Consider the following 14,979-nt stretch of genomic DNA (forward strand, 5'->3'; position numbering starts at 1 on the left):
TAACGCACTGGACCCAAATAGGGGTCCATTGCCCAGGTCCAAGGGCCACACTGGTGGTTCCTGCTGTGTTCACAATGAGAGGAATTCATTTGTGATGCTGCCGTAACCTTCTGGTCATCAGATCTTAACGAGAGCAAGATGGTAAGACAAGATACTTTGGTGGTTTTGATTCTCCTGAATAGGTCTGAGATGTTGAACTTGAGGCTTAAAATAAACTCATTCTGGGTGCACCTAGCAAGTGCAGGTTGCTTTTCCTGGAGTCTAGCATACAACCCCAGGAAATGTGCCATTCTGTGCTGTCCCTGCCAGCCCAGCTCCTGCTGACCCGAGAAGGGAATATGCAGTTGGGCGTAGAGAGGGCATGCAGTGGTCAGAGCACAAAGCCTACTCCAACACTAACTAGCTTTGTCCCACCAGGTAAGTTATTCCCAAGACCAAATCAGATCTCTCAATGACCACATGGAGGTGATGGATCCATAAAGGTGAGACAATAATGGTACCTGCCTGTAATGGTTTATTTTACATGTCAAGTTGGCTAGGCCACGGTGCCCAGACGTGAGGTCAAACATTATTCCGGATGTTTCTATGAGGGTGTTTTTAGATGAAATTAACATTTCAATCAGTGGACTTTGAGTAAAGCAGATTGCCCTCCATAATGTGGGTGGGCCTCATCTCATAAGTTGAAGGCCTTAATAGAATAAAAGACTGACCGCCCCTGGGCAAGAGGGTGTGTGCAGCAGATGCCTCCAGACTTGAACTGCTACACTGGCTCTTCCCTGGGTCTCCAGCCTGCTGGCCTGTCCTGCAGATTGTGGACTTGTGAGCCTCCACAATCACATGAGCGAATTCCTTAAAATAAATCATATATATATATATATATATATATATATATATATATATATATATATATATATATATACGCATCCTATTGGAGAACCTGACAAATATACTGCCTTTACAGGGGTGAGTTGTACAAAGGGCTTGGTTCAGCACCTAGCATGGACAGTGCTCTCGATACACATGAACTATTATAACCGAGAGCACAGCTTTGGAGTCCTACAGCCACAAATCTGTTCTGGCTCTGTCATGTCCTGTCATCCACCACCTTCTCTGAGCTTTGGTTTGCTCACCTATGAAACTGAGAAATGGAATATTGCCTGCCATGTCAGTAAACAAAGGATGCACAGTCATCAGTGATTGTAGCCAGGGCCATGGCGATCCGGTGAGCCCTGAGGGAACTCAAGAAGGAAAAGAATACCTGCTATCTAGCAGCCATCAGACTGCAGCCACTCCCCCTCGGTGAGCCCCGAGGAAACTCAGGATATGAAAACACAGGATACTGGCCCCAGATAGGTGAGGTGCATATCAAAGGAATAATTTCAGTGAGCCCAGACTCTTGCACCTTCCCATATATAGAAAAGCACTAAATTCCTTCAGAGGTCTGGTTTTCTTTAATTAACAATAATCTTTCGACGTTCAGACTACCTACCCTTTGTTGCAAAATTCCTACATATCCTAGCTGCCCACTGTTGCCTCCTTGGAGCAGTTCTCAGGGCTCCTTGAGATGCTCCCTCCCCGGCTTGAAGTCCTAAACCTTCCCACCGCATAAAACATAACTCTCAGTTTTTAGGTTGTGCAGTTTTTTTCAGTCGGCAAAATGAGGACGATAGCAGCTCTCCACCTGAGTTGTGAGTATGCTTAAGTAGAGCTCAGGTTTTTAGAGCTTCTAGTACTGTGCCTGGAATTCATTTGTTTGCTTTTGCACCCCACATGCATACTGGTTGTGCCACTACTGTTCAAATGCTGGAGACACGAAGGGCCTGAGTTCCTGCCCTTGGGGAGCTCATGTTCTAGTTCAGAAAAGGTAGACAATAAACATGTAAACAAACAGGTGGGGTAACTTCACACCATGGTACACGCTGTGCAAAAGATAATACAGGATGGCGTGATGAGAGTGGCTCTGAGGAGGTGACACTTGAGACCCAGATGACACTAGTGGAGATCTGGGAGAGGGGGATGTCCGGAGCAGAGGAGGCCCTCAACTGGTATGCAGCATTACCACTGTTGTTAATGATAACTTGAGATGATACAGCAACAGAGAGCACTAAATCATCACCTGCTGCTTGTGCAATGTCACTTCTCCAAGGCGTTTCCCCAGTTGAGCTGTGGCTCCTGGTCAGTATATTTCCTTGGATTTGACCACAGATGTCCCTAATGTCCCCATGTCCCCAGTGTTTCACGGGAACTTTATATCCAGGAGATGACTGTTTCAACTGCCAATACTTGAAAACTCTTCTTCTTCCCCCAAATCATGTTCTTTTCAAAACTCTAGGTTGCAGTCCGCAGAAATGATGGTTCATTGGCACCCAGCAAGCCTTGGGGCCCCTCCCTTGCTCACTCATCCATTCAGTAAATGACCACCAGCCCCTACACTCTGCAGGGTGTGTGTCTTCCGAGCAAAGAGCTGAGCCTGCTGACCACAATGAACCACTTGAAGTGGACCGAAGGATTAAAATAGACTTATTAAGAGGGAATTCATCTATCAGAACCTATCATAACAAGGGTCTAGTGCAGTTTCCACAACTTGGGGTATCACCTCCCTAGGATTCTGGGAAAAACACAGTGTGCCTTCGGTGGGGGCCCAGTTGGATCCAGGGCCTTTAGTTGTGTCCCTGGTAGGATGCTCCCGGGAATGGCAATTGGAGACTGTGATGACAGACCGTAATTCCAACCCCGCACAAGTCTCAGCTGAGTCTGTGGCCAGGCTGGGGAGGTGCTGGTGTTAGATTGTTTCGTGTCCTCTGAGCACTCGGCCCCCCACTCCATGGTCTTTTCTATCTCCCCTATGATGGCCCATCAGTGCAGTTCTCTCTCCTGACTGAAAACTGTCTCCAGGAACCTTCATTCACAATAAGGTACAAATGATGGCTGGAACCTTTCGACAGGAATTCGAGCAGCACCTAACGGTTCGTGATGACCATTTTGTTTGTCTATATTGTTTCATCAATGGAAGCGTTACCTGCACTGAGGGTGGGGCCCACGGAGGTTGCCATGGAATCTGGGAAGATGCTGGCCCACTTCTCCATTTGCCCAGCGACTCTGAGAAGACAGCTCCTCTGAGCCAGGGGTCTCCTCCACTGGAGCCAGCAATGCTGGGGGCTAGAAAGGTGACCGGGAGTCTCCTTGAGGGTGAAGAGGAGAAAGAAGAGTAGAGACAGAGAGTGGAAGAGGAGGAAAGGAGAGAAGGGGAGAGGGAAGCAAGGAGGTGGGAGAAGGAGGCAGGATTCAGCTCAAAACGACCCAATTAGAGGCCCCCGAGTGACAGCTGATGTTATGCATCAATTTGACTGGGTCATAGGGTGCCAGTTATTTGGTTAAACATTCTTTCTGGGTGTGTCTGTGAGGGTGTTTCTGGATGAGATTAGGATTTGAATCTGTAGACTGAGTAAAGCGGATGCCCCTCCCCAAAGTGGGTGGGCAGCACCGAATCCATCAGGACCTGAATAGAACAAAAAGGCGGAGAAAGGAGGAATTTCTCTCTCTCTCTCTCTCTCTCTCCCTCCCTCCCTCCCTCCCTCCCTCCCTCCCTCTCCCTCCCTCCCTCCCTCTCCCTCCCTCCCTCCCTCTCCCTCCCTCCCTCCCTCCCTCTCTCCCTCTCTCTCTCTCTCTCCCCTTCCTCTCCCTCTGCCTGACTACTTGACCTAAGTTTTCTCCTGCCCTCAAACTAGAACTTAACCATTGCCTCTCCTGGCTATCAGGCCTTTGGACTCAGACCAGAACTGCACCACCAGCATTCCTTGGGTTTCCAGCTGGCTGGCTGCAGACTGTGGGACTTCTCAGTTCCCATAACTGCCCGAGCCAATTCCTTGTAATGCACATAGATGGATACGCAGAGCTCCAATTGATCCTGTTTCTCTAGAGAGCCCTGCCTAATACACCCATCCATCCACTCTTGACCGGTTCCTCCCACTTACTCTCTGTCACAAGGTCTCATTTCTTTCCTTCATGGCGCTTATCACTACCTACAATTATAGTTTTGTTTACTTGTTTGTTTTATATTCTACCCATAAGATTATTGAGGCCCAAGCGAGCTGGGGCCCCACCTTCCTTCTGGAAGGTGTACCCACAATTCCTGGACCAGGGCACTTAGCAAGCACTCAGTAATTCTTTGTGGAGGCAGAGATGCAAGAGAGCAATGAGGAAGAAACATAAGGAATATATTATGGGAAACAATGGAAAGATGCTTCCCCAAATATCCCAGGAGCTTCTCACCAGCCCCTCGTCTAAGTGTCAGCCCCCAGCAAGGTCCGACGCTGCCGATACCCATCATCTTGCATCAACCTGCTGGGTGCATGGCATTGTTTCATACTGTCTCCGAACCAAAGTGCTGCAGTCCACATCCTGGAAAACACTGCCTGTCACAGCCTATGCTCCAAAGAATGTCACACACACCCTAAGGCCACTGATGGAGGTTCTACAGAAGCCAAGTCCCAGGTTTTTTTGTTGTTTTCTTTTTTTAACATTTTATTGGTCCGATATAACCTGCTTTTTGGAATCCTGGCCTCCAGGAAAGTTTATCACAAGTTCTGGAGATGACAAGTCTGGAACGGTGCCAGCACAGAGAATGAACAGGCGTTATTCAGTTGAGGTGGGACTCGAGGCTGAAGGAGGTGGCGGGTCAAGATGGAAACAACTGCTGTGCTTCAGAGGGAAGAGTGACTCTCAGCAGAGGCCATCACAATTGTGCAGAAACGACTGTTCTTCCTTTACCAGTTGCCACCTCTTAGGATAAGGATCGGGGTTTGAGTTCTGTCAACAAATGTTTTTCTGACCTGCTCACCAAAATATAACAACAGACACCCTTTGGCCAGGTCCTAGCTTTTTCCTCGGTGCCACTTTAGCCACATGTGGGGCTGTTCTCTGCGTAACACCCTAAGGCGGCCGAAGCCCATTCCAGAAGGGGCAGAAGTCCCACTCCCGTGGAGACGGACCTGAACTCCAATCCCCACTGTCTAGGCTGCTGCCTCTCAGGAGGAAGGAGAAGCTGCCTGGTTCTGCGGTCCAGGTCAGAGAAATGGACGGCGCAAAGTCACCTTTGCAGGTGAGAGCTGCCAGTCTTCACATCCCCCGTGCTGTTTTCAGCTGTCACCTCTGAAACCTGACTCGGTCATCTTCTGCCCACACGCACCTCAAGCCGAGAGGCAGGCTCTCCTCGGGGAATCCTTCCTGGGCTCCTTCGCTCTGCGGATTCTAAACTCTGAGATCAGCGGTCTCAGCGGGTGCGCCCAGGGGGCAAGGCTCAGAGCAGGCGCTGCTCTGGTCACTGATGGTCAATTCTTCTCCGTTTTCAGCATTTCCCTCGGAGGAGCGCCACCTGCTGGGGGTCTGGAGAGCGAGGAGGGGGTGCAGGTGGTTCAGTCGTCCTCATCCTCATCTTCGTCCTCAGTGTCTTTGTTGGGGGCGCACCTCTGGAAGCATTGCACCACGGTGGCCAGAAAAAAGCTGGAGATGATGGCGGCGATGGACACAGCCACGCCAGAGAAGATGATGATGAACAGGTCTGTGAGCGAGAGGCTGAACTTGCACTCGCTGAAGCTGGCCTCCGACAGCTCTTGCAGGAATATCCTCCTGTTCTCCATGGGCAGGGAGCATTGGATTTCGTCAAGGCCTGTGAGAAAGGCAGGCAGAACGAGAGAGAGGTTTAGGCTGCAGCCCAGGATTGCCTACAAGTTAGCAAGGTGAGTGCTTACCAGGTGCAAAGCAGGCGCGTGCCCCCAAACACAAAAGGGGGAAAAAGTTGACTTGAATGCAATTTAAACGTTTTCAGAAAGCCTCAGGGGAATCACATGGAAGAAGCCAGAATGTGCTGGTCTCCCTTTCTTTAAGGTGTGGCACTCTTGATTTTGAATCACTCAAGGTGTTGATGGAAGGGAGCATAATCTTTTTAGGGTTTAGAAGCTCTGTAAACCGTAATCCAGATCTGGTAATACCCAGCGCCCTCGGGGCAGAGGGCAGGGCAAGGCTGTGGGATGCGGAGGGGCGGTGCCAACCAATGGCAGTACCCTCTAGTGTGTAAGGCAGCTTCCCAAGAAGAATGCCAGCCTCCTTTCCACTGCCACCCAGGAGAAACTGAACAGAGGATCAGTGTAGCGCTGTAGAAACTCCACTCACTACCCTAGAAGGGTTTTCCCTTGGCAGGAGTGGGGAAAATAAATATGTAGTTACGATGCTTGCATGAGCTCCTCTGTGCTTCAGAATCACCTGAAGACTATACCGAAATCCAGATTCCCAGGCTCCGCCCCCTGGAGAATCCAATTCAGCAGGCTGCACTGGGACCCCAGCCTCTGCATTTTTAAAATCCAGGTGATTCTGATGCCGCTGGTCCACGAGGCACACGTGAAAACATTATCTTCTAGTTGGTGAGAGAGACTGAGGGGTTTGAGAGAGAGTTCCTGGGACACCCACCCCGCTACAACCAGAAGAGCCCTTGTAAACTCTGTTTTATATATTGGGGTTCCCTTTAAGATCTCATGTGAAAAGTGTCTGGCTAATTTAAAAAGAAGTTTCAAATCCACAGGTCAAAAAAAATGTTACATCTGGGTATGTGCTGAGACAGGGCTTCATAGCAACAGCAATAAATGCAATCTAGAGCTTACCATGGGCCAGGCACTGTTCTAAGCACTTCACACATAATAAATAGTTTAATCCTCACAACTCTGTGAGATAGGTCCTGCCATCATCCCCATTTTACAGATGAGGAAACAGGCTCAGAGAGGTAAAGTAACTTGTCCAAAGTGGCACAGCTAGTAAGTGGCCTAGCTTGGACTCTAACTCAAACCATTGCCTCCAGAGACCTGGCCTGCAGCCACTGTGCCTCCAAAAGGAACAGAAAGCAGGTGTGGGGCTGGAGAGGAAAGCCAGGAAGAGAGGGGCCAGGGACATAGGAAGCCAACATTGTCTTCTCATGGCTGCCACCAAGAGGAGTGGTGGTGACAGCAGTTGTCGGTCACCTGGGGGTGAGGGACATGTTCTTAGTGTAATGGATTCATGGCATTTTAGAGATACCGCTGTATGACTGCTCCTCTATCAGTTAGCGGTTCCCCTCGGGGTACCCCATCTACCATCAAGTGAAATGGGAGGGCAGCTACAAGGACTGCAGGCCGGTGAATTTTACCCCTTCTACTTACTCGTAGGAGCCCAAAGCTGAGACTTGCCTGGGACAAAGGACCATCTGTAGATAGGGTGTCAACTAAGGTCTAAAGGATGAGATGGAAGCAGTTATGGAAGAACAGTCCAGGTAGAGAAGAAGGAAGCTGGCAAAGAACTTGGAGTTCGGGGAACCATGCAGCTGGGGCATCAGAGTGAGTTCATTCAGCATGAGCTGGGGCGGGAGAGATGGGCATGTGCTGAGATGAAGCCCCTGAGAACCGGGGTCTTCAAACAAATACTATGAAGAAAGGCCCACCTCCACCCCCAATCCTGTTATGGACTGGATTGTATCTCCCCCCACCCCAAATTCATATGTTGAAGCCCTAACCTCCAATGTGACTATATTTGGACATAGGGTCTCTAGGGAGGTAATTAAGGTTAAATGGGGTCATAAGGGTGGGGCCCTGATCAATAGGATTGGTGTCTTTATAAGAAGAGGAAGAGATAACAGAGAGCTCTCTCTTTCTCTGTGTGTGTGCATAGAGGAAAGGCCATGTGAAGAAACAGCGAGAAGGTGGCCATCTGCAAGCCAGGAAAACAGGCCTCAGCAGAAACCAAGCCTGCACACACCTTGATCTTGGACTTCTAGCCTCTGGAACTGTGATAAAATAAATTTCTGTTGTTTAAGCCACCTGATCTGTGGTATTTTGTTATGGCAACCCTAGTAGACTAAAAACAATCCTCACTGGACAAGAACAAAAGATACAGACTTGTGTTAGCATTAAGCTTTAAAGACTGTTCGTTATCAAGCATAATCTGCACATCCTGATGGATATACAATATGAACTACATACAAAGTCAAGTTACTGTCATAATTTCACGAACTTCGAATATAAGAAAATGCATGATATTAAAATGCATAAAAAGGTCAGACCTGTCTTTGATCTGGAAGAGGAGAGAAAAATAAAGTAATAGTACCTAATATTCATATTGCACTTACTACATGCAAACACTGTTCTAAGTTCTATATGCATATTAACTCTTAATTCTCACAACAACTATTATTCACCCATTTTATGAATGAGAAAACTGAAGCACAGAGAATTTACACACCTTGCCTTCAGCAACACAGCTTCACAGGGATGTGAAGACACCGTTTTGACGTTAAGCTCACCTGCCTGCAATTTCTGTGTATCTTTGGCATCCTTGCAGTTCTCAGGAAACCTTCAATTATTCTTTTTCAGTGCTTCCTGGTTTCAGAAAGCTGCCTTCAACCCATATCTAGCATAATCTGAAAGTCAGAATGATTCCTCACACCTCACTAATTAGCTGGTTTCTGTTCTGCAAAGAGCAGCCCTGCTAATTGCACAGCAATCCTGCCACCACCCTTTGGGTCTTTATTGTGTATCTTCCCTTCTAGCTCAGAAACAGAAGGTGGAGGAAGAATGACCGAGCTTCCTCCTTCCATCTGTCCTGACCCATCTTTTATGCAGTCTATAGCCAACCCACTGATGCTCTTCTCCCCATGGGAACTGTTGCTCAGCAACCATACTCATGTTCCCTCCTCTCCCTGAATGGATGCCTACCTTAGATATCCAAGGAATTAGCTGGACCAAAGCTCTGCAGGTTTCTCCAGTTTACACTTGACTACGTTTTTGACAATTTCTTTTCTTAAGCCAAGCTTTTGTTTACTTCTGAGCATTTTAAATGCATTTGAACAGAACAGGAGAGCTTTATGAAGAGTTATTGTGGGGTTCCCTTGCAGACATTATTTTTTTCAATGGAAAAGCAGGAAAATCAATTGACCTGCCCCTTCTTAACATCCACCCCACCCCTCCCTGCCAGCCAAAGATGTTACAAAAATAAAAAAGATGGACACTGATGGACACCATTGGACTACGTGAAGCTCAGTTTCTAAAACGAAGATAATATTTGCCATTTTCAAACCCATAACAGGTCATTATTAAAGAGAGAAAAGGTCTAGAAGTCATTTTTTCAATGAGCTGTATTAACTGGCAAACACCACCCCAACAAAACAACACAAGCCCACAGAGCCTGCCATTTGAATCCAACCTTTGCTGGCCACGACTCCTCAAGTCGCTTCTGATTTCTACGGTGTTCTTTGTGCCTTGAGATTACGCCTGGCATTTTTACAAAGCGACACTTTTACAAACTGTCATATCACATTTCTCTGTGGCTAGAGGAAGCAGGCTTGCTTGAAAAACCCCACACACAAGCCCACCAGGAGTGGGAGGCTCTGGACCCACGCTCAATGGAGCCATCACAAGATACACTGACTTAATGGGTTTCCGTAGCTCACAAAGGGCAGAGAAAAGAGAGTCAGCAGGACCCAGCAGAGGGGGGCAGGGCACCACTGCCGGCTGCTGTAAGAACACAGTCAAGGCCAACTGCAGAACTCAGGAGTTGGAGTAATCTGACTTTGGGGTCCCCTCTTCTCTCCTGCCGGAGCTACTCTAGACCAGGGTTTCTCAACCTCCGCGCTACCAACATTCGGGCCTGGATAATTCTTTGAGGTAGGAGGCTGTCCTATATACTGCAGGATGTTTATCATTATCCCTGTCCTCTACCCACGAGATGCCAGTAGCATCCCCACCCAGTGTGACAATCAATAATGTCTCCAGACAGTGCCACATGTCCCCAGGAGGAGGTCGGGGAAGGAGACAGAATTCCCTGGTTGAGAACCGCTGTTTTAGACTGAAATGCTCAGCTAAGTAGGTAAGCTTCTAAGGCAGGGCTGCTCTTGGCTACTAGGCAGACATTTAGTTGTTAAATGGATTTTTAATTCATGAATTAAACAAAATGGGTAAAGCTTAATGTTAGATACCAAAAAAGAAAAGAAAAGAAAGGAGAGAGAGAAAGAAAGGACAAAAGAAAGAAGGCAGGAAGGGGTGGGGAGGGAGGGAGGGAGGGAAAGAGGGAGGAGAGAAAAAGAGGAAGATGCAGTCCTGGCCTCAAGGAACTTAGGTCTAATAGGGGCAGCAGGACACAAGCATAAATAGTGATATTTTAGGAGAGAGAGTGAGAAGTCGCACAAGAGGTCCAGTGAAAGCCGGAGAGAAGTTGTGAGGAGAGTGCGGGGTAGGGGTCTCTGGGGGGAGGCCCGGAGGGACAGAGGGAGGATGGCTGGTCATGAGCTGTGGAGGGGAGGAGGGGAGTCCATGTGATGTCCCTACTTGATTTGGAATGTTCTCCCTCCTTTTCTTTTCTTTTTTTTTTTTCTTTTTTTTTTTGAGGTACGCGGGCCTCTCACTGTTGTGGCCTCTCCCGTTGCAGAGCACAGGCTCCGGACACACAGGCTCAGCGGCCATGGCTCACGGGCCCAGCCGCTCCGCGGCATGTGGGATCTTCCCAGACCAGGGCACGAACCCGTGTCCCCTGCATCGGCAGGCGGACTCTCAACCACTGCACCACCAGGGAAGCCCCTCCCTCCTTTTCTGAGCCCACCTCCTCAGCTGTCTGAGTTAAGAATAGTAAACAAGAACCAGTATTTATGGGGCACTTCATGTGTGCCAGGCCCTGCTCTTAGGGCTTTATACACATTAGCTCACTGAATCCTCAGGCCAACCCAAAGAGGAGCCTCTAGTCATCCCCACTTTACAGATGTTCAAACTGAGACACAGGGAAGTCAAGTGACTTGCCCAAGGCCACACTGCCAGGAAACAGACAGAGCCTAGACTGACACCAGCCACTATGCACTCCCACCCATTTTCCCTGTCAAGGAGACCTAAGGCTGAACCAGCCCCACCCAGGGCCTCAGAACAAGTTCCCTCCTCCAGGCAGCGGCTTTTTTTTTTTTTTTTTTATGGTGTAGAGCATTCCTTTCTTTCTTTTTTTTTTTAACATCTTTATTGGAGTATAATTGCTTTACAATGGTGTGTTAGTTTCTGCTTTATAACAAAGTGAATCAGCTATACATATACATATATCCCCATATCTCCTCCCCCTTGAGTCTCCCTCACACCCTCCCTATCCCACCCCTCTAGGTGGTCACAAAGCTCTGAGCTGATCGCCCTGTGCTATGTGGCCACTTCCCAATATCTGTCTATTTTACATTTGGTAGTATATGTATGTCCATGGCACTCTCTCACTTTGTCCGAGCTTACCCTTCCCTCTTGCGGGCCCTCAAGTCCATTCTCTAGTAGGCCTATGTCTTTATTCCTGTCCTGTTCCTAGGTTCTTCACGACCATTTTTTTTTTTTAGATTCCATATATATATGTCAGCATATGGTATTTGTTTTTCTCTTTCTGACTTACTTCACTCTGTATGACAGACTCTAGGTCCATCCACCTCACTACAAATAACTCAATTTCGTTTCTTTTTATGGCTGAGTAATATTCCACTGTATATATGTGCCACATCTTCTTTATCCATTCATCTGTCGATGGACACTTAGGTTGCTTCCATGTCCAGGCTATTGTAAATAGAGCTGCAATGAACATCGTGCATGACTCTTTTTGAATTATGGTTTTCTCTGGGTATATGCCCAGTAGTGGGATTGCTGGGTCGTATGGTAGTTCTATTTCAAGTGTTTTAAGGAACCTCCATACTGTTCTCCATAGTGGCTGTATCAATTTACATTCCCACCAACAGTGCAAGGGGTTCCCTTTTCTCCACACCCTCTCCAGCATTTATTGTTTGTAGATTTTTTCATGATGGCCACTCTGACGGGTGTGAGGTGATACCTCACTGTAGTTTTGACTTGCATTTCTCTAATGATTAGGGATGTTGAGCAACCTTTCATGTGTTTGTAGGCAATCTGTATATCTTCTTTGGAGAAATGCCTATTTAGGTCTTCTGCCCATTTTTGGATTGCATTGTTTGTTTTTTTGATATTGAGCTGCATGAGCTGCTTATAAGTTTTGGAGATTAATCCTTTGTCAGTTGCTTCATTTGCAAATATTTTCTCCCATTCTGAGGGTTGTCTTTTCGTCTTGTTTATGGTTTCCTTTGCTGTGCAAAAGCTTTTAAGTTTCATTAGGTCCCATTTGTTTATTTTTGTTTTTATTTCCATTTCTCTAGGAGGTGGGTCAAAAAGGATCTTGGTGTGATTTATGTCATAGAGTGTTCTGCCTATGTTCTCCTCTAAGAGTTTTATAGTGTCTGGCCTTATATTTAGGTCTTTAATCCATTTGGAGTTTATTTTTGTGTATGGTGTTAGGGAGCATTCTAAGTTCATTCTTTTACATGTAGCTGTCCAGTTTTCCCAGCACCACTTATTGAAGAGGATGTCTTTTCTCCATTGTATATTCTTGTGTCCTTTATCAAAATAAGGTGACCATATGCACATGGGTTTACCTCTGAGCTTTCTATCCTATTCCATTGATCTATATTTCTGTTTTTGTGCCAGTACCATACTCTCTGGATTTCTGTAGCTTTGTAGTATATTCTGAAGTCCAGGAGCTTGATTCCTCCAGCTCCGTTTTTCTTTCTCAAGATTTCTTTGGCTATTTGGGGTCTTTTGTGTTTCCATACAAATTGTGCAATTTTTTGTTCTAGTTCTGTGAAAAATGCCAGTGGTAGTTTGATAGGGATTGCATTGAATCTGTAGATTGCTTTGGGTAGTATAGTCATTTTCACAATGTTGATTCTTCCAATCCAGGAACATGGTATATCTCTCCATCTGTTTGTGTCATCTTTAATTTCTTTCATCAGTGTCTTATAATTTTCTGCATACAGGTTTTTGTCTCCTTAGGTACGTTTATTCCTAGGTATTTCATTCTATTTGTTGCAATCGTCTTTTAAAGAGATGTTCTGGAACTCTCCAGCAACCCTCCTGGTCCCCAGGCCCTGACCTGGAAAGGTCAAGGTGCTGGCATAGCCTCTCCCTGGTCAGGAGAAGTGCTCTGTGGGTACTGTGAAGTGCAGATGTGGAGGGAAACCATCCTGTGAGTGTTCGAACAGACCTCCGGGGGGGCCCTGGCTCTACCTCCTGATATCCTATGATCCTGGCCCAGGTCCTGTCTCCCCAAGCAGTGCCTTGTGATGATGCTCTGAGCATGTAATGAGGGGATATCTGAAAAGCTCTTACCAGGGTGCCTGGCCACCATTCAAGCTTGAAAAAGCCACTGTTAGTATCATACAGATTTTCAAGGTTTCAAATTGTGAGCAGGCCTGACTCCTGGTATCTGATGAGGGTGGCTTTGTTAGTCAGGGTTCTCCAAAGAAACAGAACCAATAGGATGAGTATACACGGAGATACTTATTATAAGGAATTGGCTCATGGAACTATGGAGCTGACAAGCCCCAAGATCTGCAGTCGGGAAGCTGGAGACCCAGGAAAGCTGGTGGTATAGTTACAGTACGAATGCCCACTGGCTCAGGACCCAGGGAGGGCCAGTGTTACCGTTCTATCCGAAGGCAAGAAGGAACTGATGTCCCAGCCCTAGGCAGTCATGCAGGAGGGGTTCCCCCCTACTCGAAGGAGGGTCAGCCTTTTTGCTGTAATCAGGCCTTTAACTGATTGGATGAGGTCCACCCACATTAGGAAGGGTCATCTGCTTTACTCAGTCTACTGATTCAAGTGTTAATTTCATCCCCAAACACCCTCACAGACACACCCAGAATAATGTCTGACCAAATATCAGGGGACCCACGACCCAGTCAAGTTGACACATAAACTCAGCCATCACAGTGCTCTCTACACTTGCAGCAGCAGCAGGAGAGATGCTTCTCTAATTACATTAGGATGAGGCAGAAATTTAAACGAAACTCTCCTTTCCTCTACTTGCTCAAGACATCTGAGATAGGGAGGTGGAACTCGTTAAGGATCCTTAATGCCAGAAAGATCTGCATGTCCAGAGTCATCCTGACTACAGAGCCAGTGGAGCCTCCTTCTCTGCTCTTCCTCCATCTCCTCCCTCCTCCTCCTCCCTTTCCTTTCCTTCTCTGTCTTATTCTTTGCAATTTTAAAATTTTGGTAAAATATGCATAACATAATGGTTATCATTTTAACTATTTTTAAGTGTATAAATTCATTGGCATTAAGTACATATACCATGATGTATGACCATCACCACTATTTATTTCCAAAACTTTGTCATCCCCCAAACTCTGTACCCATTAAACCGTAACTCCCCTTGCCTCATTCCCAGCCCCTGGCAACCACTCCCTACTTTCTGTCTCCATGAACTGCCTAATCATATAAGTGGAATCATACAATATTTGTCATTTTGTGACTGGCTTATTTCACCTAGCATAATGTCTGCGAGGTCCAGCCATGTTGTAGCATGTATCAGAAATTCCTTCTTTTTTTTTTTTTTTTTTTTTTTTTTTTTTGCGATACGCGGGCCTCTCACTGTTGTGGCCTCTCCCGTTGCAGAGCGCAGGCTCCAGACGTGCAGGCTCAGCAGCCATGGCTCACGGGCCCAGCCGCTCCACAGCATGTGGGATCTTCCCGAACCGGGGCACGAACCCGTGTCCCCTGCATCGGCAGGCGGACTCTCAACCACTGCGCCACCAGGGAAGCCCCAGAAGTTCCTTCTTTTTTAAGGCTGAATAATATTCCATTGTATGGTGACACCACATTTTGTTTATCCATTCATTACTGATGGGCACTTGGGTTGTCTCCACCTTTTGGCTATTGTAAATAATGCTGCTATAAACCTTGGCATACAATAGACTTGTTGAAGTCTCTGCTTTCAATTCTTTTAGGTACATAACTGAGAAGTGGAATTGAGGGATCATATTGTAATTCTACATTTAATTTTTTGATGAACGACCATAGTGATTTCCGCTATGGCTACACAGTTTATACTCCCATAAACAGTGCACAAGAGGGGCCTTCCTTGGTAGTGCAGTGGATGAGACTC

General features: G+C 47.0%; 1 protein-coding gene across 1 annotated transcript in view; it reads right to left on the minus strand.

The window, feature by feature from the left end:
• Positions 1–5,414: 5,414 nt before the first annotated feature.
• The window catches only part of LRRC38 (leucine rich repeat containing 38), a gene marked incomplete at its 3' end in the record, with an annotated part of 33,885 nt that continues 24,320 nt past the window's right edge, over positions 5,415–14,979 (minus strand). The window contains exon 2 of the mRNA XM_079940254.1: positions 5,415–5,668. Coding sequence (XP_079796380.1) covers positions 5,415–5,668 — 254 coding nt within the window. The remainder of the gene's footprint in view (positions 5,669–14,979) is intronic.

Source organism: Stenella coeruleoalba (assembly GCF_951394435.1).
Source record: "Stenella coeruleoalba genome assembly, chromosome: 1".
NCBI classification, from domain to species: Eukaryota; Metazoa; Chordata; class Mammalia; order Artiodactyla; family Delphinidae; genus Stenella; species Stenella coeruleoalba.